The sequence below is a fragment of the Pseudonaja textilis genome, chromosome 2 (genome assembly GCF_049901715.1).
Source record: "Pseudonaja textilis isolate UNSWEBS1 chromosome 2, rPseTex1.2, whole genome shotgun sequence".
NCBI classification, from domain to species: domain Eukaryota; kingdom Metazoa; phylum Chordata; class Lepidosauria; order Squamata; family Elapidae; genus Pseudonaja; species Pseudonaja textilis.
The window spans coordinates 29,832,322-29,857,414 of record NC_141991.1 but is presented as its reverse complement, the minus strand read 5'-3'; the positions used below and the strand labels follow the sequence as shown (position 1 = coordinate 29,857,414).

The 25,093-nt window shown below is 40.1% G+C and overlaps 1 protein-coding gene across 3 annotated transcripts in view; it reads left to right on the top strand.

The window, feature by feature from the left end:
• Positions 1-25,093, top strand: part of LRIG1 (leucine rich repeats and immunoglobulin like domains 1) — a 138,334-nt gene that overhangs the window by 106,103 nt on the left and 7,138 nt on the right. For 2 of the 3 annotated variants that reach the window (XM_026722059.2, XM_087923630.1), the window contains exons 10-17: positions 8,178-8,249; positions 10,806-10,877; positions 12,850-13,013; positions 16,920-17,240; positions 18,600-18,881; positions 19,502-19,921; positions 21,279-21,395; positions 24,207-24,353. In XM_026722059.2, the coding sequence (XP_026577844.1) occupies positions 8,178-8,249; positions 10,806-10,877; positions 12,850-13,013; positions 16,920-17,240; positions 18,600-18,881; positions 19,502-19,921; positions 21,279-21,395; positions 24,207-24,353 (1,595 nt within the window). The remainder of the gene's footprint in view (positions 1-8,177; positions 8,250-10,805; positions 10,878-12,849; positions 13,014-16,919; positions 17,241-18,599; positions 18,882-19,501; positions 19,922-21,278; positions 21,396-24,206; positions 24,354-25,093) is intronic. The other variant, XM_026722066.2, reaches the window with a different exon arrangement.

Here is a 25,093-nt window from a genome sequence, read left to right as displayed (position 1 = left end):
ACTCACTTGGCCATAATTCAAACTTTGACTATACTTTTTTTTCCTTAGTTTGTATATCTAAAGAGGGTTTTTTTTTTTCAAGAATAAAAGAGAGGCACCTTATTTTATGAACCTCAAATGATAAATTTGTTTTGCTCTCTATTCTTGATAAATTGCTTACTTTGTGCCTTCCAATGACAGTGAGGCATACATTTGATTTTTCTTTGCATTGTGTTCAGATGGTGGTCTTTTAAACAGAAAATGCAGTCAGCTTTTGCCTCCCATCCTTCCGAGGTCGGTAGAAGGAGGACCCAAATTGTTGGGGGCAATATGCTGACTCTGTAAAGAGAGCGAAAGCTGGAAGATGTTGTCAGTTAAGAGAAACCATTCTACAAACATAGTAAAACCACACAATAAAAATTAAAAACAATGATATTCTTTTACACCCTTTTTAATGCAGAAAGATATGAATTCGTAGCATCAATGAAGTAAAGATTTTGTTCTGTAAAAGAGATAATGATTTCCACTATAGCATAGTGATTTAATTCAATTTTAAGCCCCAAAACTATGAGCCATAGTTGTCCAGGAAAACACTAAAAAGTAATTTGAAATAAATATCTAACCTTGGAAAATTGACAAAAACATGGAAGAGGAATTTCTGTTTTCAAATCCACCGAGTGTCCAAATGTGTGAGTGATGATTACTCATACTTTAATTGAAAAGCTGTAGAGGATTCCTGCTTCCCTTAATCCTTTGATATGTCTGCAGGAGACCATTACATGGCATACTGTGAAATTGACTAAAAGCTTAGCTTTGTTCAGATATTAGGCCTCACATGATTACAGATGCGTGAAGGAGAGTGTGGTTCTCACTTGATGCCCCCACGTTTAGCATTATGTCTGTTTAAGGCACCATGCCCTGTAATTGGCATACTAGATAGCTAACTAGGAAAGGGCCACTCCCAACAAAAATCAGAACTTAGTAACTTAGTGTGATCGGGTTCCTTAATTCTGTGTGTGTGGCTTCTGCAGAGGGACAGAGAGCAGATTTCTCCTTTCAAGAACTTGCCTTCCAGAGTGAAGTTGGTGGGTGAGCTGTAGAATTGGCAAAAAAACAACATCAGCAGGAACGAGCTAGTGACTATGGTTTTACATACTCTCACACACATGTGCTTCGTTGGAGCAGAGGAGAGAAAGTCATTCATACTTAAGTGTAGACAGTAATGTGGGCAAAGTCAGGTAAGGGAAAAAGGAGGAATGTGCTTCTCCTTGTTCTCTGACCTTGGTTGTTTTCTTGCAGACATTTCATTACCAAACTAGGTAACATCATCAGTGCTAGTAGGGATGGAATGAATGTCTTTTATCTGGGATTCTATTAAGTTTCTAAAAGAAGTAGATAGGTACTCTGCAGTAAAAGCTCTGCACCTGTAGATTGGCTCCATGGACAATTGGCTCCTGGACAGCTGGCTGTATCTGGGAAATTGATAGTCTACCCTCTCTTGAATAGACTAACGTATCTCTTGACTTGTCCTTATAGAACAGCTTTCACCTATTCTGGAATCTTCCTGTATGATAGTGCTTGTCTTATGCCATCTGTTTTTTCCAGTATGTACTTCAAAAAAAACCCTATACATCAACCAGTTTTTTGGGTGGTCGTTTTTAATATAAACGAATAACATCTTTTGTTTGAAAAATAATCAAAATAAACTTATATATGCTGGGTACTGTATTTAAACTGTCAGAGTGAAGCATTTTACTCTATTAACATAAAAGACACATAGGTAGAGGAAGGAGGGAGAGAGAGAGACACTTAAGAGGAAATCTCCACATGAATTAATAATTACTCCAGTGTTTTGGAGACAGTTTTAAGAGCTGTTCCTCTTTTGATCTGTGTGGACAAGCTACTGAAAGGAGATTGCAGTGAGTGCTCAAGCACCTTGTTCATCATAGTGGAGGTGTTAACAGGAGAGAAAGGGACAAGCAAAGACGTCAGCCTTCTCTGAATTATAGATACCATTTTCCACTGAGGAGAGGAGGAGAGAGCAAGCTTAAATTAAAACATTGCCTCAGAAGAGCAAACATTACACTGAGAAAAACTGATGTCTAGAAATAGTCCTAATTTTTTAGACCTTGTACTTCTTTGCAATTTTGAGAAGGGAAAAGGTGTCCATGGGGCTGATTTTAGTTCCATTCTTTTTGGGTCAAAAAAATAAAATAAACATGGCCTTGTCAGGAAGCTTTGGATGTTTTTCTTCATAACATCCCTGCAATTAGTTAAAAAAGGACAGAGATGCCATGTATTCTATGCTCTGTGCACCTTTTATATACTTTTATTTCATCCACTTTATACGCTGATCAATTTAAAAAGAAAAAAAACCTAACTAAGCAGCTTACCAATAATAGTGAAATAAAAGTAAAAGTGTATCAAGGAAAACATTTTTTTTAATGGAAAGGCAACAGAGAAGATGCTAATGAGTAGCCAAGAAGTAAACCCAAGTGTGGGTTTGGGAAAACAAACCAGGTATATGGAAAATAATTATCTGAAAGCAATGCAATGTATTTTTACCAATACAAAATAGAAGAAAAAACCCCAAAAAGTACAGTAAGAAAGAATGAAAAGAAATCGAATCTTCTGTTTTCCTCTAGAGAAAATTTATGTATGATTACAAAATTACCTCTGTGATTTTAAAAAGCTCACTTTTTCCCATCTATTTTTTTCTAATAATCAAAACCACAAGTCATATGTTCGTATTTTTCCATGTTTCTTGCAAAACAATCTATATAAAAATCAGCCATTCATGTAGTTATTACCTTTTCTGTGATCAAGCTAGCTATCTCTGTACTCCATCATCAAGTATTTCTCCATTGTGATTAGTGTTGAACAGTGGCAGTATTCAAATAAAGTTGCCACCGGTTCGGTGGGCATGGCTTGGTGGCTGTGCTTTGCGTGCATGTACACTTTGCGTGCACGCGTGCGCCAAACACGCACTTTGCGCAGGCACAGAGGCGTTCTAACTTGCCTCCTGCAAGCCTGCATGATGCTGGTCGCTGCAGCAGCTGCCGCGCAGCGCTATTCTGCGCCGTGCAAAGCAGCTGCGCTTTGAATTCTGGCCATAAAAGTGAGTATGGAAGCCCGGGTGGGCAGATGGGCCAAACACAGAGCAGCGAAGAGAACCGGTTCGGTCTCCACTGCTCATCGCCGCTACCGGCTCTCCAGAACCGGGCAGAACTGGTCGAATACCACCACTGGTGTTGAACCTTTTCCCCATCTTTTAAGTTTGAGGTAGCCTTTAATTAACTGCTGGTTGTGTTTGGCTGTTTGCAGCTAAACTATGTGGGGATAGTGTGTCGATCCTCTTTTCCATCCATAATGGAAAAACCTCCTCTGAAAGACCTCCTGGAAATGCTCAAACAAATGCTGAAACTCAAAAATTTGTCAGAAATTTGGCTTTCTCAGATAGATTCAATCCCCAGAGTTTTATTGAGGAAAAACCAAGGCAATTAAATCAATTTTTAAAATTTGAAGTGCAGACATGACCTAATTATATATCTCAATGGTGGAACACAAAGAATAGTCTAAACCTGATCTATAAAAACCGGTCAGAGGCCCCAAGCATCTTTGTGAAGTCTTCAAATATTCAAATCCTGAATAACTTACTTTCTTCTCACTACTGCATTTTTTTGGAGAATATTTTTTTTTTGTTTTACTTTCTTGAGACACACATTCATGTGTGTAAGAATTTAAAATTAGATTACATATGATGCATCTGTCACAGAAAACAGATTGTATAAACTTGTTTTGTAATTTCTTTTTTACCTGATTGCTGCTGCTTCTTGATTATATTGAAAAGCAACATTCAGCTAAGCAAATCTGATTTACTTGGGATAGCTTGCTTCTTCAGTTAGGCTCCATTCTTTTATATCATTAGTCATTCTCAACTATTGGGAATTGCCGAAGAAAGCATATGGTATCTTCTTGCTAAAAATAGCCACCCATCAAAGCTATTGATATAAAGCACTGAAATAATGTTTTGCTTTTCTTACAGATTACATGCCAAATGTTTCCATCCCTCAATATACAGATAGTCCTCGACTTACGACCTCAATTGGGCCCAGACTTTCCCTTGTTAAGTGAAACATTTGTTAAATGAATTTTGCTCTGTTTTACGACCTTTCATACTCCAGTTGTTAATCATGGCCGTTATTAAGCTTGCAACATGGTTGTTAAGTAGACCTGGTTTTCCCATTGACTTTGCTTGTCAGAAGGTGATCATATGACCCCAGGACACTGCAATTGTTATAAATGTGAGTCAGTTGCCACGGGTCTGAATTTTGATCACGTGACCATGAGAATGCTGCAACAGTCGCAAGTGTGTAACATGGTCATAAGTTATTTTTTTCAGTACCATTGTAATTTTGAATGGTCCTCTAAACAAACTATTGTAAGTCGAGGACCAGAGGTGGTATTCAGCAGGTTCTGACCAGTTCTGGAGAACCGGTAGCGGAAATTTTGAATAGTTCAGAGAACCAGAAAATACCACCCCTGACTGGAGATTTTACAGTATCCCTCTCCTGCCACGCCCAACAAGCCACGGCCACAGAATCGGTAGTAAAAAAAATTTGAATCCCACTATTGTCGAGGACTACCTGTAGTATAAATCTAGTCTCACACTCATGATAGGTATTTGAAAGTAGCATTCCCATTTTGTACATATATTGTCTAGATAAGCCTATCTTGTTTCAAGTAAAGATTATCTTATGTTAAGCTTGATGTCTGGTGACTACAAGGATCTGTTGTTTTCCTCAGTCTATCCTACAAGTCTCCGGTACAAATACTAACCAGACTCAATCCTACTTAACTTTTTTTTAAAAAAAGTTTTAAACTCCAGCCCGCAGGCCGGATGGGTCATATGCTGGCCACACCCATGCCCAGTTTAGCAGAGGGGAAAAATCCCGATACATTATGTAATGCTGCCATGACAACATGAGTTTGACACCCCTGTGCTAAAGGCTATTATTTGTAGACTTTGCACTGAGTAACTTTTCCTAAAATTTTCTTGGTTCTCATAGAAACATAACTACTCCTAAGAAATGTATGCATTGATATTAGGTTAATCTCACAGTAGCAGGATCTTGAATATAGCTTTTTCCTCATAAAGATTTCACATTTAGACACATAGTTTCCTAATTTTAGAATTTGGTCAAGATATTTATCTATTTATTTTTAAAATGCCTTTATAATATTTTAATGCTTTTCATTCTTTTTTAAAATTTGTCAAGAAAAGTGCAGAATATGCATAACCTAGATTTCTTTATGACAGAGCTAGCCAAATAGACATCAAAGAGTACAGTTTGATGGAAGGCCTTTCTCAAAATCTATGGACAATCATGCCACATTGAATATAGATTTGCAAGTTGAACAGTTTCTCTGACCTTCTTCCTATGTTCTAATTGTATTTGATTCATGTCTTTATTCAGGGGAGAGAGTTACAGAAGTATTAACAAAAACCTGAAATTAAAGATGCATTCCAAAAGTCCCCATACCGTATCCTCCTGAATTAATTTGTGACAGAAGTTTAATCTCTCCTGTCATCAGGATTCAGGATGGGCTATACTGCATTTTTAAAAAAGAAGAAAGGAAAATGTTAGAAATCAGATAAGTAACAGAATAATACTATCAATATTATCCCAAACCAAGCTCTGCAGGGCTAATTTAGCTCCAGCTATGGGGCGCCAGCAGAATTAGGAAAGTGTTCAAACATTTCTTGGATTGTAGGAATCAAGTATCTATCAGATTTGATTTCAGGACCAGAATATTGGAATATTGCCCTACGGCAATTTCTCTGTAAGGAAGGCAGAGCCAAAGGGTATGCTAAAATTGACTTGCATTGCCTTTGTTTTAAAAGTACGCTACTTAATATGTACTGCAAAGTGTAAGGAACTTATTGAAAATAGTACTAATTATTACCTATTGTTATAAACTAAAGGAAACTGGAAGAATAAAAAATAGAAGGTGCAAAAAAGAAAGGAACAGAACAGAAAGAGAAAATAATATAGTAAAGAAAAAGAAAAGAAATATATAAGAAAACAATTTGCTGCTTCATTACAAAAAGTATAAGCATTTTAGTCACAATACCACTTACTCTTATGCAACAAACTTCTTTCCATATCTCATCTTTTATTGGTAAACTAATCCATAAAACATCATTTCAGTCCTAATTAAGTCCATTAAGTCCATCTTTTTGCTTGTTTGTCCCCCCCACCCCCCAAAATCTGTTTAAGTTCCTACACTTGTCAATTCAAAAGTTCCTAATAGCTAAAATATAATTAAGATACAATTTCCAAAAGTGATTAAAAAATAAATATCTGAACATGGTATCCCCTCAAAGGCGCTAACCAGTTTGAGCAAAAAGATGACTATTCTTTCATCTGTCAAAGCTCTAAGCTCACTATTTTGCAGCCCCCTTGTGAGTAGCAACTGTCTAGAGCACTTGTGGCCGATCTCAAGCCATCTCCTTATCCAGAGAGGAATTTCAAAGAGCTAGTCTCCTTGGTGGCTGTTCATTCTGCTGTGGTTGTTCACTCTGCTTTTTGTGGAGCCATCTTAAGTCTTCCATTTCTTTCCCAGAAGTTGCAAAGAGTAAGTTAGAGGACAACAAAGCTAAAGCCACATGTTATAGTGTGCCATACGAAGACTTTTAGTCACCTTGGCTATCAGAAGGAAACTGCCATATTTTTTTTTGCTAAGAAAAACAATCATCTTAAAAAAAACCTAATTCCCCATCCTGGTTTGCTTATAGGTTCTGTTGGTAAGCAACTTCATAGACATTCACTGGAAAAAATATATTTCAGTGTACTTTGAGTCCATGATCAGATTAATGTTATTTTTGTATAATTAGAAGAGAATTTCTAAATTCTATATGAAATGTTTGGAATAAAAAGACCTTGAAATGCTTTTGTCAGGCTTTTGCTAGCAAGCTAGAAGAGAATCTATGAGGTAAAGTAGCACTAGAAAATAAAATTTTGACGTTTTTCCTTTAATAAATCTCTGAGGGAGAAAGAGAGTTCTGCCCAAGACAAAGGTATTTTGTCCCTGAACTTTGAAAACCATTGACTAAACTTGCTATGGTGGGGGTAACATGTTCTTCCAAAAATTCTCTATCCTCTCCTCAAACATAGCATGAAAACTCCCAAATCAAATGTCTTTATTATAGTCTTTTCAACAAACGAATACAGTAAAAAGGGAAGTGATTTAACATAGCAATTTATTGTTGGAAAAAATAATAGGACAATAAAACAACAAAAGTTTTGCACAGTTGAATAATTTGAAGATCTTTGGCCTTCTGATATGTGAGTGTGGGATTATTAGCATCCCTTAAAATAATAAATATAAAATTTATCTGTATGGCCCTCGTATTTGGAAATGATTGGGCCATCAGAGCATATCTTGGGGCATCATAGAAAAGTTAAGAGTGTCTACCTGTCTGGATCCATGCTGGCAAAGTTTCTATAAATGAGGAATCCTACAAAATCTTCCTGCCAGTAGAGCTGATAGGAAGGCATCAAAGTAGGATCTGGAGAAGGTCCATCTATAGCAGGTCTGTCAAACTGATGGCCCGCGGACCAGATGCATCACATATTGGCCACGCTGATGCCTGGTTTAGTAAAGGGCGGAGTCCCAATACGTCATGAGACGCCGCTGTGACGACTTGAGTTTGACACTCCTGATCTATAGTTTGAAACTTGAAAAAAGTTTGGAACGTTGTGGTCTGTTTTGAAAACCGCTTATGACCAACTGTGAAAAGATCATGGGTCAACTGTCCGGTGGTGAATCCAGTGTCTTGTTTCAATGGTATTTGGGCTGATAAGCCAAAGTCAGCTCACATCCTGAGTGGCCTTCCCCCCCCTGTACAGAGAAACTTGTATTTCTTAACCCAACACAGAGTGTCCTGGATAAAGCTATCATCACTATTAAGCTCTAATAAAGATAAAGGTATTTAATTTCAGGGAAAGGGAGAGAATATGCTTCTTTAATCTTGGCAGATTGTATTTCCAGCGCCTTATATGGAAATGGTTCATCAGATAGATGCTCACTAATTGGGGTCTTTTTCTTCCCCTCTTTCTCTCCCTCCCCTTCCCTCCTCCTCCTCCTCCTCTGGCTGCTGCTTATCTGGCTTGCTGGGTGTTTGGCAACTGCAGGACTCTGTTTGGAAACAAGATCAAGTCTGTGGCCAAGGAGGCGTTCTCCGGCTTGGAGGCCCTGGAACACCTGTGAGTAACCCACAAGGCTTTGCAGGTTGGGAGAGGAGGGAGGGGCTGGGTGGGCTTGCCAGGAATGGCTGCTGCAACGGCCTGCAAGCAATTTAATAGCATCTTTGTAAGCTGAGAAGCTCCCTTCCTGAGAGCCAGCTGCTTCCTTCTCATTATAAGTCAGTTCCAACTTTGGCTCTGCTTCTTTCTTTCTTTTTTTTAACCCCTGCTAGGAAGAAATTTGTAGAACACATGACCGGTTACATGGTGTGTGTGTGTGTGTGTGTGTGTGTGTGTGTGTGTGTTTTAAATCTATATTGGAACAGCTCTTTTTTATTCACAAAAATCTAAACCTTCCTGAGAAATTATTATCCTGTCCCCAAAATTTGAAGGCACATCAAATTTGGCACTGAGCATATCTACAAAAAAGTTGGGGTCAAAATATCTCACGTTATCTTTGCTAACAGGGTGGAAAAAAAACAACCCTTGCAACTTTAATGGCTCTTCTATGCCATTGCCTGAATATATTTACAATAAATTAGGCTAGAGTGGCAGGAAAGCTAGCTGAATATCAGAGGATTTACATCTCCTGTCTCCTTGAATATTCCCACCCATGGAGATGGCAACTTTGATCAAGATCAGTTCTACTCCCATAGTCCTCGCTTTGACTCCCTCTGCTGGCATTAAGGACAGCATTTGGTGGAAAATAAGTGTATGATATTAAGAGTCCTAAAGACCCCTGGGGTTATTCTGTTTGAGGGTTGTTTGCATTGCTCGTTTTTTGTACTTGCTAATTTTTAAAACACTCTCAAAATCCAAAGAGGAAGAATACCACTGTAAAAGATACTTTTTTATCTAACTTTACTACTTTTTACCTAACTTTTTTTGAACAGAGAGGGCAGGCTGGACAGTGAATTAGAGAGTTGGCATTGAAACCCCTTTACCCCCCCCCCACCCTCACCCCATCCTGCCACTCTCTTACTTTGTCGGTGCAAAAATCTCCCCTGGGCATGGATAATCCTTCTGCAAGGATTGGATCCTGTTTTAAAATGTCTGCTGTTTTTACACATCCTTGCTGTTTTTACTCATGTGCAAATGTCTACTTTACTTGGGGACCAGCCAATTAAAGACATTTTAATTGCAATGTGTGTTTCTATGAAGTAGATTTTGGAGTTGGTTTTTGCTGTTTTTCCCCCGGCGTAGTTGGCTGAAGTTCTGAAATTCTCTTCTCTCTGTTCTTTCTATCTTGCCCAAATCTTATTGCAAAGGAGGAGTGGGATTCCTTTGGAAAAGGGTTGGGGGGTAAAGTTTAAAATACTACGTGTTCTTTGCTTCAAGTTCAGTTTTTCACCAATTGGCCAGATGAAAAGCTAAAAACGGTGGTATTTAAAATGCTGGCAAATTTACCAAGCAATTGGAACTGAGTTATGTGTGCAGATATCCTATTTTTTTAAAAATCCACCTTAAGCTACTAAAATAATTAATAACAACAACAACAACAATAATAATAATAATAATAATAATAATAATAATAATAATGGGTATACTACTACTCATGGGCCAGTTCATATATAACATTAAACCAAAACAATAAGCTGCAGCAAATTCCATTTTAGTTTTGCCCTGAAAAACTTATCTCCAAGGCATAATATGAAGTTAACCTGTATCTTATAAGTGGTTTGAATGCAGTACTGCAGGTTATTTCTGCTGACTGCTGGCTGCCAGCAGTTCAGTGGTTCGATTCTCACCAGTCTCAAGATTGACTCATCCTTCTGAGATCGATAAAATGAGAACCCAGTTTGTTGGGGGAAATAGGCTGACTCTGTAAACCACTTAGAGATGGCTGTAAAGCACTGTAAAGTGGTATATAAGTCTAAGTGCTATTGCTATCTTAACTGGCTAGCAAAAAACAAAAATACAGGTAGTCCATGCTTAACAATCACAATAGGAACTATAATGTGGTTGTTAGTGAGATATTATATAACCTCAACAGAGTCCTTAAGCAATCTCCTGTGGTCATTAAACAAGACATAATGTGATTGTGATTTTTCTGCCAGCTTCTCCACTGACTCTGCTATTCATAAACTGGCTGTGAAGTGCATAAATGTGATCATGTGACCACAGTTATAAAGGCTGCAAAAACCCCAAATCTCAATCCCGTGACCATAGGATGCTGCAATGATCGTAAATGCAAGAACCAGTGGTAAAGTTACTTTTCCAGTGCCATTGTAATTTTGACAGCGCAATCTTTAAGGGAGGACTACCTGTATAATAAGATAAATAAAATCACCTTTTTTTTATTAATCACCATTAGGATTCAGTAAAACAAAAAAATAATAGAAATTGGATGGGAAGGGAAAGTGGACAGGTGAGAGGTTCACTATGTCATGTCCTGATAAAGTTAGTATGATGTGTAAATGCATTCGAGCCCTAATTCTGCACCTCCTCTATTTACTAGGATCAGAGATACTATGAGTAAGTGGAAAATCATAAAGTGCCGTATTAAAAGAAACTACACCGACAGAGTTGCTCTTCTATATACGTCTATAAATTAAAATAAATGCTTACTTTCTATAGGAACCTTGGGAATAACGCCATACGGTCTATTCAAGAGGATGCCTTTGCAAAGCTGAAAAACCTGAAAGAACTGTAAGGAATGAATCCTAATAAATATTTGCTGTATATTTTGGTCCGTTTTTGTGACATTTCCTCCGGCAACTCCTCCCTCCAATAGCTCTTTTCCATATTATCAATAATTCCATTGTTCCCCGCACTCTTCTTCTTACAAGCTATTTTTGCAAGAGAGCAGATGTCAGATAGTAAAATTCCATAACTAGTGAAATTAGATCTTCCTTGTGGTTGATTTCATTGGGCTGCAGCTCTGCCTTTTTCCATTGCACTCAGGAAGTCCAAACTCCCGTCCTCTAGTCATGTAGATCATATAGTGAAATACCTGCCCTTCTCATTCCCCCCCTTTTATATCTGTATGATGAAATTTCAGTAGTAAGCTGTCTTTGAATTTGATCCTTGAACCCATTTAAGAAGGGGAGAATTACAAATGGTATCAGCAGAAGAGAAGATTTGTAACTCGGCAATGAACTTGGGTTCTTGGTGCTCTCTGAAATTAGTTGTCTTCTTATGGACGTTTCATTACCCAACTGGTAATGCACTGATGATGTTACCTAGTTGGATAATGAGATGTCTGCAACGAAACAGTGAAGCTCAGAATTATAAATGGGTTAGTAGATTTGTCACTTCAGCTATGTCAACAAAATCTTGTTTGTCACATTCGCTTTTGTGATATACTGTATATTCTGTACTTTCCCTCTCTTTAAAATAGTGTGTGGCCTATACAGATGTCCAGAAGCTAAAGTTACAAGTTTATTGTTGAAGGGGGGGGAAAGGGGGGGAGACCTCTATATGGCTCTGTCCAAAATCAACCACAAATCACTTAAACTTTATTTTATTTAAACATAGGGTTTATTCATGTGGCAAACCCATGGTTATGAAATAACATATTTGTAGATTTAAAGGGCGTATTCATTTTCACTTCAGGTATTGGGACAGTCATTTAGAAATATACAAAGTAATTTGGATGATCTACCTCAAAAGGAATTGATGACCTAGGTTTTAAGTATAAATCAAAGGGGTTTTTAAGTATAAATCTAGACTAAACTAGGTTTTAAGTATAAATCAAAAGCTTAAAGAAGAATATGTTTAGTAATGACTGAATTAGGGAATTTCTCAAAAGCTAATTGTCATGCTAATACATATCAGCTGCTATGCAGCAAAAGTCAAAATTATATGTCACAATACACAATACTTTATGCTGTGCTTGAGAGCTTCCCAAATAATTCTGATAGCTGTTGTAGAAAGGAAAATGCTGGATTAAATATATATGTGGTTATCGCTAAACTAGTTTTCTTATATTCTGAATTTCAAACATGTTTTGGGTAATTTTTCCATCTTTAAATTTTGAACTTCTCCCTTTTACAAGTGTTATTACATGCCTATTAGATTGGGGTTATCCAGATGTAATCTACTGCAGAATATACACTTAAACACTGTTTTAAAGAATGAAATTAGCACCCGTAGGATGTGACCATGGTCTGCTTAAATTGTGCCCTATATCTTTATAGGGTCCTTTTCCAAGTAAAATTAAAATTCCTCCCCCTCCATTTACAGACTTGTATGAATCTGTTTGGATTCAGATGGTTAAAGGAATCAGTTTGGAAAGCTGTATGATGGAGCAAGGCCTTCTTTGTGCATTCTATGGTTCTTAAAAATCTATTCCTATTCCTATTCTTATTCTTATTCCTATTCCTATTCCTATTCCTATTCCTATTCCTATTCCATTCCATTCCATTCCATTCCATTCCATTCCATTCCATTCCATTCCATTCCATTCCATTCTATTCTATTCTATTCTATTCTATTCTATTCTATGTGTTGGACTGACGTGGAGGCACAGTGTTGAATAATTCGATCTAAGGCTGACATTCATATAAGAACTAACGCAGATCGTCTTCACACACTTGTCTTATGAATGTTTTTAATACTTCTGTTGCAAGTTTTGTGAAAACATTTTATTCTTTTTGTTGTTTTCTTTGCTTTCTCCTAGCCGTATCAACAGCGAGAGCTTCCTCTGTGATTGTCAGCTCAAGTGGTTGCCACTTTGGTTAACCAAGAAAAAACAACAGCTGTTTGTGGAAGCCACCTGTGCCCATCCAGAATCATTAAAGGGCAAAAATATTCTTGAAGTGGTCCCAGAAAGTTTTGTATGTGGTGAGTCTTAGCTGCTGCATGGTAATTTTGAGGTTGCTTTGGAGGGTAGCCCTGACACAGGAATGACTATGTATTTTGTGGTCAGCTTATTATTTCATGTGCAGTGGAGTGTAGCATCTCCTTTTGTGGTCTGCCTTCACCATCGACAAGAACTGTAAATCATATTCACAACATCGATCGGGGGCAGTGATCCCAAATGAGCTTGGAGACTCATTTGGTGGTCATGGAAATTTGATGATAGAAGGGGTTAGAGTTTGGATGAGAAAGCAATAACCCTTTCTGAATAGCATATCCTGCTTTGATTCATTTTAATTTGGGCTCCAGCTTGGTTGATTTTTCTTGATTTATTTGACTTTTCCAGCTGCTGATTTTTCTGATTTATTTGACTTTTCTTCCAGCACAAAACAAAAATGGTTTCATTTGCTCTTATTAAAGGAAGGCTCTTCCCAGCTTTTGTTATTTGTGCATTCCTTTAGTTTGTTTTATGCTACTTTGAGTACTCAAAACATGGCTAACTCCTCTCAATGAGTAAGTAGGAATTATCACATCAGTACAGGAAATCTGAAAAAGGAAGCTGACTTCATAAAATGTGCTTTGGTACCAGTACTTGAGAGCCAATAGCAGAGAAAATGAAATCCTTACAAGCATAGGTGAATAATTTGCGTCTTATTTTGTGGGCAGCTCAGATCTAGTCATGAGGCAGACTCATCTGATACCCATTCAGTAGCCTACTTTGGATTTTGAGGGTAAAGTTTCTTGCATCAGCTCTAAATTGGACACCACAATTAATGCAGGTGTTCTTGGGGTGATGGAGTTTCAACTTGTCAGAGTGTATGGGACTGGTTTCAATTAGCGTGACTGAGGAAGTGTGCGAAATATGTAGAGTTTGGATTGTTACGATTTTTAAGAACGAGCAGTGAAGGTCTTAAGTGGGTGGATCTAGGAATCTCCTGGGGCAAAAGCAAAATTTTAAAGACTTTTTAGTTTTACATGGAGAATAATAGAATCCGAGAGGTCTTTTCTTTTTGTATAGACTTCTAACCTTCCCAAGGTACATTCATGAGGTAAAGCCTAGGCAAGAAATTAGATAGAATATTGAAGCATTAGAAATTAGACACAATTAATCATCCCAATTAAAGTATCCCAATTGAATTGAAAAATATCTTCCCTGTTTTGCAAGAATGCAATGTTGTTCTATCACCTACCTTGTTTTTTTTGTTTTGTTTTTTTGAGGAGGGATACATTTTATTTTTTAAAAAACAACAAATATTAATAATGAATGCATCTGCCCTATTTGGCATCCCTTGTGTACTGCATGAGGTTTGAGCAATGTTTCTCAGCCTCAGGAACATAACGACGCATGGATTTCAACTCCCAGAATTCCCGAGGCAGCATGCCAAAATAACTGCATTTATGTAACACGTGTCACCTTCTTCATCTTATTAAAAATGGCAATTTAGCAGCCGCAAATAGACATGGCCGTGGAAAATCACTCAGTCTAGCAACAACTGCCAGTTGTGGAGTTGTCACATCCCCCAACAATGTACTGCCTCTCTTGGAGAGAGGCGAGGGGTTAGGGGCAGGGACTCACTGCTGTTCTTGTCACTCAGAGCAAAGCTACTGGTTGTGGCAGAGCAGCTGAGTCATGTGGTCTTTTCTCTCATGCCTGGAATGTGCTAGAAGATAGCTTGTCTGTCTGCCTGCCCTCTTCAGAGGCACAGATGTTTTGGCTTTGGGGTACTATAAATTTCCCACCCCTCCTCTTGCTGTGCCCGGCTTATCCACTGTACCAATCCTCCCCCCCTCCCCCCCAATATTACAGCCTGTTGCAGTCTCTTCTCCCAGACATTAAGTGGGGGGAGGGGGAGGCTTTATGGCCCATGGACTTCAACTCCCAGAATTCCTGAGCCAGCCATGCTAGATAGATCTGGAAGCCCAAATGTCTAACTGCACCAGGAGTGATTGTTGTCACCTCTTGGGCCAATGCAGAGGCACAGATTTAAACACGAATGCCTGTCTTCTGTGGATGGTCATTCGAGGCTGCCCGTGGCAGGTGCCGTGTTTGAAAAACTCCTGCTTTGTAGCTTATACTAAAGCCTTGATTTTTGACATGCGGGCTTCCCAAGCGAAGGATCCCTTCCCCTACACAGAGCCTCTTGCAGTCTGGAAGCCTGTAATTAAGGAAGGGAAATGCTATATTTTTCCCTTTTGGCTACTTACTGGATTGACATTCTTTGCGGCTTTATATAAGAGATGCATGTGTGTATCTCTTATATACATACCGCGCACACACACACACACACACACACACACACACACACACCATTTTTTTACTGCATATTTTGGAATTAGTGATAAAGTGGTAAGGATTTTAATATCGTAAATTTTTGTAATATGTTTTTTGTTAGGATAGGCTATCTTATTGTAAGTTATCCCACAGTTGTTTCTTAGGACTTATATCCCCTGTTTCAACTTCCTACTGGCGTTTTTCATAAGGTCTATTACCGCTCAATTTAATTTCATGCGAAGGGGAACAGGCAGCAGGAGCCACATCAATGCAAATATTGTAAAGGCAAGTAATCCTCACTTAACAACTGCAATGGTGGCTGGAATTTTACTCCTAAGTCACGGTGGTTGTTAAACATGTCGCCATGTGACCTGATTTGATTTTATGGCCATTTTTACCACCGGTTGTAAAGCAAGTCATTAAGCTAAGCATCCAGTTGTAAACCATGTGGTCATTTAGTGAACCACATGATTGTTGAGCAAACCCATTCTCCCAAATGGGCGGTTTTTGCCAAAAAAACTAGCAAGAAACGGTGGAAACTGGCAAAAAAGTTACATGACATAAATGTGAGCCAGTTGTTTGGTGCCTAAAACACGATCATATTACTGCAGATGTGTGTGGAAGTTGTAATTTCAAGGATGAGTCATAAGTAAGTTAGCAGAATAATAGAGTTGGAAGGGACCTTGGAGGTCTGCTAGTCTAATCCCCAAGCAGGAAACCCTCTAAATCAGTGGCCCCCAACCTTTTTTGTGCCACGGCCCGGTACCGGCATCACAAAATGATCTGTGGCCCGGTACCGGCATCAGCACTCATGACAAGGCAAGGCGGGCCAAGCGACTGGCCAGCCAGCCATCCCCCGCTTCTCCCCGCCGCCTTCAACTCCTTCTTTGTACCTTTTTTGTGCTTTTTTGTGCTTTCTTAATCTCCTCTGCCATCGGGACGGCTCTTCGTTCGAAGCTGCCCCACCACCCTTTGATGAAACAAAGGCGCGAGGATTCCTTCAGGGCCCAAACGCCACTTTCCAACCGGAAAAGCTCACCCAGAAGCACTTTCTCATCGAAACAAGATGGCGGTGCCCAGCAAACCAGCGGCCCGGTAGAAAATGATCCACGGACCGGTACCAGTCCGGGGCCCAGTGGTTGGGGACCCCTGCTCTAAATGATTGTCCAATCTTTTTTTTTTTAGTCTGTTGTAACTTTGATCAGACGTTAAGCAAGGACCAGTTGTAGGTGAGAGGATCAGGTCTGGTTGCTATTTGGATGGGGACAAGTGAGGGATGTTTCAGAACTGAAGGGACAGACAGAGAAACAAACAAACAAACAAACAGCATCCTGAAGGAAGTTAGTAACTATTTTCTGTGCTATTGTTTCCCAGAAACACTGAATGGATGTGTCCGTGGCATCTTGCCTTTTCAGGAAAGTGACATTCTATAAGAAATGCAATGGAGATGGAGAACAGGGATTGAGATAAAGCATGCAGGTGTACTGTATTTTAATTTTCATTGTCGGAGGTTAGCTGAAGTGGGTTGCTTTTCTTATTGGCAGTCAACTGAAGCTTGCTGGCATGTTTGGGATCCCCTTGCATCCTTTTAAAGAGGGAATGGTTTATTTCTTTTCCAGACGATTTTCCCAAACCCAAAATTATCATTGAACCGGAAACTACCATCACTGTCCTGGGCAAAGACATCCGCCTGACCTGCTCTGCAGCCAGTAGTAGCAGCTCTCCGATGACGTTTGCCTGGAAGAAGGACAATGAGATTCTGCACCATGCCGAGATGGAGAACTTTGCCCACGTCCGAGCCAGGGATGGGGTGGTGATAGAGTACACTACCATTCTGCACTTGCGCCGTGTCACTTTTTCCCACGAGGGACGCTACCAGTGCATCATTACCAATCATTTTGGCTCTACCTATTCTCAAAAGGCGCAGCTTATTGTTAATGGTGAGTGAGGAAAATTGTGGCTTGAATATTGTCTGCGTTATAGAAATGAGCTTTTCTTATTTTTATTATTATAATGCTGTGAAGCAGCTTCCTTTACCTCGAAAACGTTCCAGCCAGGTATGTGAACTTTGACTACCAGACTTCTGCAGCTAGGATTTGCTAAGTTTCTGAGAATTCAAGCCCCCACATCTGGAGGATGGAGAAAAAGGACCCAAGCCCCTTTCTCTTTCTAAATGTAAATATTAGAGCAGTGTTTCTTCACCTTTACGCATCTTAAGCTGTCAGGATTGAGAAACAAAGCGTTAAAGCAGAGCAACAACAAGGGAAATGACTCCAAAGTGTTGTGAACACCAATAATAACTCCTTTCTAGTTTATTGCACAAAAGATTAGCTTGCCATTGTGTAAAAACTATTCTCCTGCGTAAGTAGTGAGAATTAAGATGCATCAGTCTTATAAACATTGGCTTGGCTCATTGGGATTTTTCCCATTGCCTTTATGTAAGTGTTAGTCTCCGGCACTTCTTAAATTGACTTAAACTCCTTTGGAGTCATATGTTTTAATTTAATAATGTCATAGGAACTGAATGCTGACCTGTAAGCTGCACTGAATGAAGGGGTTGAGGTCTGTGGTCAAATTGCATCCCTATAAATTTCTCCCTCCCTCCCCCTCCCTCCTCCCTCCCTCCCTCCCTCCCTCCCTCCCTCCTCCTCCTCCTTCCTTCCTTCTTCCTTCCTTCCTTCCTTCCTTCCTTCCTTCCTTCCTTCTTCTTCTTTCTTTCTTTCTTTCTTTCTTTCTTTCTTTCTTTCTTTCTTTCTTTCTTTCTTTCTCTCTCTCTCTCTCTCTCTCTCTCTCTCTCTCTCTCTCTCTCTCTCTCTCTCTTCTCTCTTCTTTTTCTTTCTTTCTTTCTTTCTTTCTTTCTTTCTTTCTTTCTAAAGAAAGCTTGTTCCAAATTCATGACCATGCCTCCAGCAAGTTAGAGGAACTTAACATGTTTCAGCAAAAAAAAAAGAAAAGAAAAAAGATTGAGTCCTACTTGCACTTGAGATCCTCCTCCTCCTCCTCTTTTAACAACCCTACAAACCCTTGCAGGGTGGAGTCTGGACAACTGAATGTAGCTGAATGTTTACTGGCCAGATGCCCTTCCTGTCACCAGTGCGGAGTTTTATTCAGCAGCTATATTCTCAGTGTGCCCAAAGAGAGAAACAACCGCCTCCACCTAGGATTGAACTCACACCCTCCTGATTGTGAGGCAAGAGCTCCACCTCTAGGCCACACACCACTCCCTATTTACGCTCGAGATGCCCAGCAAATATTCTTTACTAGCTTGAGGGTACAATCGCTCTCTTTATTTTCCACAGTGCTGCCGTCTTTCCTCAAAACTCCCTACGACGTTGCAGCCCGTACTGGAACAACTGCTCGGTTGGAATGTGCAGCTCGTGGGCATCCCCTTCCGCAGATTGCTTGGCAGAAGGATGGCGGGACAGACTTCCCTGCAGCTCGAGAGCGTCGCATGCACGTCATGCCCGACGACGATGTCTTTTTCATCACTGATGTGAAGATAGACGACATGGGCGTTTACAGCTGCACCGCTCAGAACTCTGCAGGTTCCGTGTCAGCCAATGCCACCCTGACCGTGCTGGGTAAGAAATGCTTATGAATCAAAGAAAAGTTTGTAGGTCACCTTTATTGAAGAAAAGAAAAAAAAAAAACAATATTTCCAAAAGGATCCCCTAGAGCAGGGGTCTCAATCTCGTGTCGTCACATTGTCACATGACATGTGGCGACTTTTTTCCCCGTCACTAAAATGGGGGTGGACATGGCCAATGTGTGACACATGGGCTGGCCAATGTGTGACCCCGTGGGCTGCAAGTTTGATACCCCAGCCCTAGAGAAGTACATTGAAAATTAAGAGGGTGAAATTTAAAGAGGCAAACTTTAAAACTCAGGAGCAATAAATCAAGTGGGTAAGGATAGGATACGGCACAGATGCCTGGATTGGTCATAGAATGGGAGCCGGTGGCCAAGCATCCAAAATATGATTTTGTGATGGAGGCTGGGTGGGTGATAGTGGTGGAGAATTAGCCACTGGAACTCTGTAAGTACTGCTAAATCTGCTGGGTGACTGGTCATGAAGTGAGAACTACCTGGAGTTCAGAATGGAAGAGTAAAGGAACCCTGCGTGCCAGAATGGTCCTTCCTATGTCATCAGAAATGGAATGATGTCATTTATACAGTATCATTTCTTTTCGGGATCTTGCAGAGACTCCAAGTTTGGTTCACCCATTGGAGGACCGTGTTGTGTCTGTCGGTGAAACCGTGGTCCTGCAATGCAAAGCGACTGGAAGTCCACCTCCACGCATTAACTGGCTGAAGGGCGACCATTCTCTGACTGTGACCGAGAGGCATCACTTTACTCCAGGCAACCAGCTGCTTATTGTCCGCAACGTTGTGTTAGAAGATGCTGGGAAGTACACATGTGAAATCTCAAATACAGTTGGAACAGAACGGGCACACAGCCAAGTGAGCGTATTGCCTTCACTTGGCTGCCGGAAAGATGGAACCACTTTTGGAATCATGACTATTGCTGTAGTCTGTAGCATCGTCTTAACATCTCTGGTTTGGGTGTGTATCATCTATCAGACCAGAAAGAAGAGTGAAGAATACAGTGTCACAAACACAGGTTAGTCCAAAATATTGTTTTTGATTGCCAGAGCACTACATCATAATAACTTTCTCATCTTCTCTGCGGTTTTTTTCCTTCTTTTTATGACCATTTCTGATCTCTTTATTTGGGGTGGAGTTGGTGTGACTGAGCGGAGCTGAGCGTTTACTGGCCAGATGGCCTTCCTAATGCTTCGTCTCCATTGAGCACAATGTTAAAAGTTTTAAAAGCAGATTGGCTTTGTTCTTCTGCATAGATAGTGGGCAGTTCCAAGTGGAATTGCTAAGTAGTCGCATAATTCATAGGTTTGTCTTCACTTATTCCAACCCATCCTTCCAAGAATTGCACATCCTTCCAAGTGATTGCAAGTGATCCCTAAGCTTAGCTTTATGTACCAGCAGTTTTGACTATTATCCTAAATTTGCTTTGTAGAAAGCCTTCTTCCTAGCTCAAAAATTCAAGGGCTGTTAAAATACCCATCTGCTTTGATGCTCTTTTCCCATAAAAAGCATTACAATGATTTGAATATATGCCTTGTTACTACTATCTGCTGCTTGTTAATCTCTGTGCTCTCACTTTTGTCAAAGACATTCTACTTGCCAACCAAGAAAGAGTATTACCTAAAAATGAAACTGCCCTATCTCAGTACCACAAAACAGAAGGCATGTTTTTTATTAAATTGTTGGTTAGGTGATATATAATAAAGCTGTAGTTCTTTAGTTCAAGCAAGAGCTTTTGCTCTTGAAGTGTGACTCCAAAGGAGATGCACACCTTGCTTCTTAATATAACCATGATTCACCCATCAGCTGATTTTTATGGGCCATGATTGGGCCAGCAAGTTAAGAGCAAATCAGTGGCATCCCCTCTTCAATGGGAATGCAGTGGGAATATCTCAATTAACTTTATATTGACAGGGCTAAATGTTTAGGGCAGACCCTCAGAACGTTGCTTGATTTATTCCTGGAATCTATAGAGTCTTTCCTGGTTAATGTAACTTCCAGACATTCCCAGCCATCATTTAATATCATTTTGGGGAATATAACGGTGCCTAGAACTGGGTTGACTCAGCCTTCCGTCCTTCGAAGGTGGGTAAAATGAAGACCCAGATTGTTGGGGGCAATATGCTGATTCTGTAAACAACTTAGAAAAGGTTGTAAAAGCACTGTGAAGTGGTACATAAGTCTAAGGGCTATTGCTACACAATTCCCAATTTGTTTAGATCAGGACTAGATAATTATGCCAACTTTATGATCTGTGGATTTCAGCTCCCAGAATTCCTGAACCAGCATGGTTTCTGCTGTTTCTGAATTTCAGCACCGCTCTTAACATTGTGACATTGGTTCTTTAGTTTTCTCTCTTTTTCCTGTTTTTCAAGATGAGACTATTGTACCACCTGACGTGCCAAGCTGTCTGTCCTCCCAGGGAACACTTTCAGATCGACAAGAGAGTGTGGAAAACAGTCAGCAGCCCAATGGTCAAATCCAGAGCAATGGTACGTTTTGGAAAAAACAGTGCTGTATTTATTTATTTGGGGGTGGGGGTTACGAGAGACCACAGGCCAAAAACTCAGAACTACACTGTTACTAAAACTATTACAAATTTTCTGTTCAGAAAAAAAACACAGCAGTTTCTTCTGTTCTTCAAGGGACTTACACAACTGACACATAGCTGACACATAACAAAAGACAAGAAAACAGGTAGGGTATATAAAGTAAAGCAGCCTATATTTGCAGCTTTGCCTGAGGAGGAAAAAGCCTTAAATCTGTAGAGTTTATCACTGATCACCAGACCATCTCTCTCTCTCTCTCTCTCTCTCTCTCTCTCTCTCTCTCTCTCTCTCTCTCACTATCTATCTATCTCTCTATCTTCTATCTATGTATCTATCTATCTATCTATCTATCATTAGTCCTCAATTTAATAACAGTTCATTTAGTGACCATTCAAAGTTACAATATCACTTTAAAAAGTGAGAGCTTTTCACACTTGTGACCATTGCAGAATCCCCATGATCCCGTGATCAAAATTTGGATGCTGGGCATCTGGCTCATGTTTATGATGGCTGCAGTGTCCCAGGGTCATGCGAGATCACCTCTTGCGACCTTCTGACAAGCAAAGTCAATGGGGAAGCCTGGTTCACTTAACAACCCTGTTATTAACTTAACAGCTGCAGGGATTCACTTAACAACTGTGGCAAAAAAGGTCGTACAATGGGGGCAAAACTCATTTAACAAGTCTCACTTAGCAGCAGAAATTTTGGGCTCAATTGTGGTTGTACATCAACGACTACCTGTGTCTTTTTAATTGTAAAACGCTATACAGGTATAAAGCTGATAATCACATAAGTACAATTAGTCCTTGCATAGCAACCATTTGAAGTTATGATGGACCTCCCCAGGAGTACTTATGACCAAAGTTTTGACACAGCCCCCCCCCCCCAGTCATCTGGTGGGCACTTGGCAACCAGCCCACATTTATGGCCATTTGCCAAATCCCAGGGTCATGTGACCATGTTGTATGATCATTTTGCAAAACTGGCCCATTGCAAACCATTGGCTTGCTTAATGCCTGCGAGTTCACTTAATGACCATGGCATTCACTTAATAACTGATGCAAAAAGATCCTAAAATTGGGTTGGTCATATGGGTGACCTGTTTTATGACAGTTGCAACTTACAAGCAGGCTCCGTTACATTCTTAATTCGAGGACTACCAGTAATCTAGGCAAACACACGTAGATGTAATCTGCTAAATCTCTCAAATGAACTTTGGAGTCTTCCCACCGGTTCCATATTCTGTTGAGAATAGAACCAGTGGCGGGATTCAATTTTTTTTACTACCGGTTCTGTGGGTGTGGCTTGGTGGGCGTGGTAGGGGAAGGTTACTGCAAAATCCCATTCCCTTCCCACTCCACCAACTTACTTTCCAGCTCCGTTCTCCTGTGCAGGGCAACAAAAGAAGACCCTGCCAATCATCTGGGACTCAGGGGGCAGAGAATAGATGGGGGCAGGGCCAATCAGAGGTGGCATTTGCTGGTTCTCTGAACTACTCAAAATTTCCACTACCAGTTCTCCAAAACTGGTCAGAACCTGATGAATACCACCTCTGAATAGAACATCTTTTGCAATAGTGGTGAATATCTGTACCTTGGGTGCAGGGTGAAGGTGAAGGTTTGTTGTCCGAGCTTCTGAGTTGGACAAACTTAACGTCAATCAAAAACCAGGATCCACGAACACCAGCTGGCAGTCAAACGCCATAATCCCAAATCCTTAATCTCTACCCACACCGACACCAAAAAGCACCAGTTCAATTGGAGCAGCACAAAAATCATTGGCCATTGGCTAGCATCCGCCACACTGATGAGTTCATTGAAGTCTGGCACTCCACAATCAATTCCATCAACAGTCACATGGACCTACAATCAGCCTACGAACCCCTTCAGCCAACCCACACAACCCCTCCCATCAGCAGTTCACCCTCCATTGACTCTGAGCTGATGTAATCTCCTTATCACAAGACCCAACACAAGACTCACTGATAACTCACAGCTGAGCCATCACTAGACCTTCACTTGACACATTCAGACCTGAAGCTCTTATAATGCCTTGGTAAGGCCACATTTGGAATACTGCATCTAGTTTTGGTTGCCACGATGTGAAAAAGAAGGTGAGACTCTAGAAGGAGTGCAGAGAAGAGCAACAAAGATGATTAGGGGACTGGAGGCTAAAACATATGAAGAACAGTTGCTGGAATTGGGTATGTCTAGTCTGATGAAAAGGACTAGGGCTGACATGATAACAGTGTCCCAATATCTCAGGAGCTGCCACAAAGAAGAGGGAGTCAAGCTACTCTCCAAAGCAGCTGAGGGCAGGACAAGAACCAATGGGTGGAAACGTATCAAGGAGAGAAGCAACCTAGAACTAAAGAGAAATTTCCTGAGAATTAGAACAATTAATCAGTGGAACAGCTTGCCTCCAGAAGTTGTGAATGCTACAACACTGGAAGTTTTAAAGAAGAGATTGGATACCATTTGTTTGAAATGGTATAAGGTTTCTTGCCTAAGCAGTGGGTTGGACTAGAAGACCTCCAAGGTCCCTTCCAACTAACTCTGTTATTCTATACTTCTAAACTGAAGAACACTGATATCCCCTAAACTCTGCTGAAGATGTTATACCTCACCTGGTAAGGAACTGTTTGGAAACCAACCCAGAAGCTTGGAGAATGAACTTTCATTCTCGTAGAGTATCTTTATCTATAAAAGTTGGCCATGCCTGCAGTTAGACAACGTCTTTACCGTTCGGTTACAGGTATTTGCCAGCTCAGCAGAAGAAGGGATGTAGAGGGCGATGCTCCCTCTGTCATTTACCGGCAGCCAAAGATATGCTTGGGCTATAATAAAGAGTCTTGGAAAGGAGAAGACATTCCCGATAGGATGCTTCTTACAGACAAGACAGGTATGGGGAGTAGACATAAAGCAAACGTAGGCAACCATTTTGACTTTGAAAAATGTTCCTCTTAACACTTTTTCTCAGGGATATGTTCTCTCCCATCTCTTTTATGAAATAGCAGACTGTCAATAATGATTATACTGTAAAAAAAACCTGCCCTTGTATAATTTACGTATTTTCTTAAACATTATTTTATTTATATAAAGAACTATGGAGCTGCCTGACTCACACGCATACATAATAATTCTGTGCAGTTCACAACAACCAGAAAAGCATATAATATAAAAACATACTGTTGTGTTTCCACCAAGACGCCAGAACCACCAATCCAGTCTTCACCCCATCCTAACCTAAGGATTTTTATTGACAAATAGAAGTTGATAAAGTAGAAATGAGGAGTAGACATGTGGAAATGTTGGGTGATATGTGGATCATGTCATTTCAAATACTCTTTAAGAAGAGTATAAATCTTCAGAGTCTTTCAGCAATGCTTTGCATTGAGTCAGGTAGGGTTTTTTAATTGATGTTCACAGTGACACATAATTATTTCAGTTAAATGTATTAGTTCATAGCCCTCCAAATGTAAATAGGTAGCCCTCGACTTTGGATCACAATAGAGACCAAAATGTATGTTGCTAAGTGAGAAATTTGTTAAGTGAGTTTTGCCCCATTTCACTCCCATTCTTGCCATGGTTGTTAAGTGGAATCACTGCAGTGAAGTCCGTATCATGGTTGTTCAGTGGATC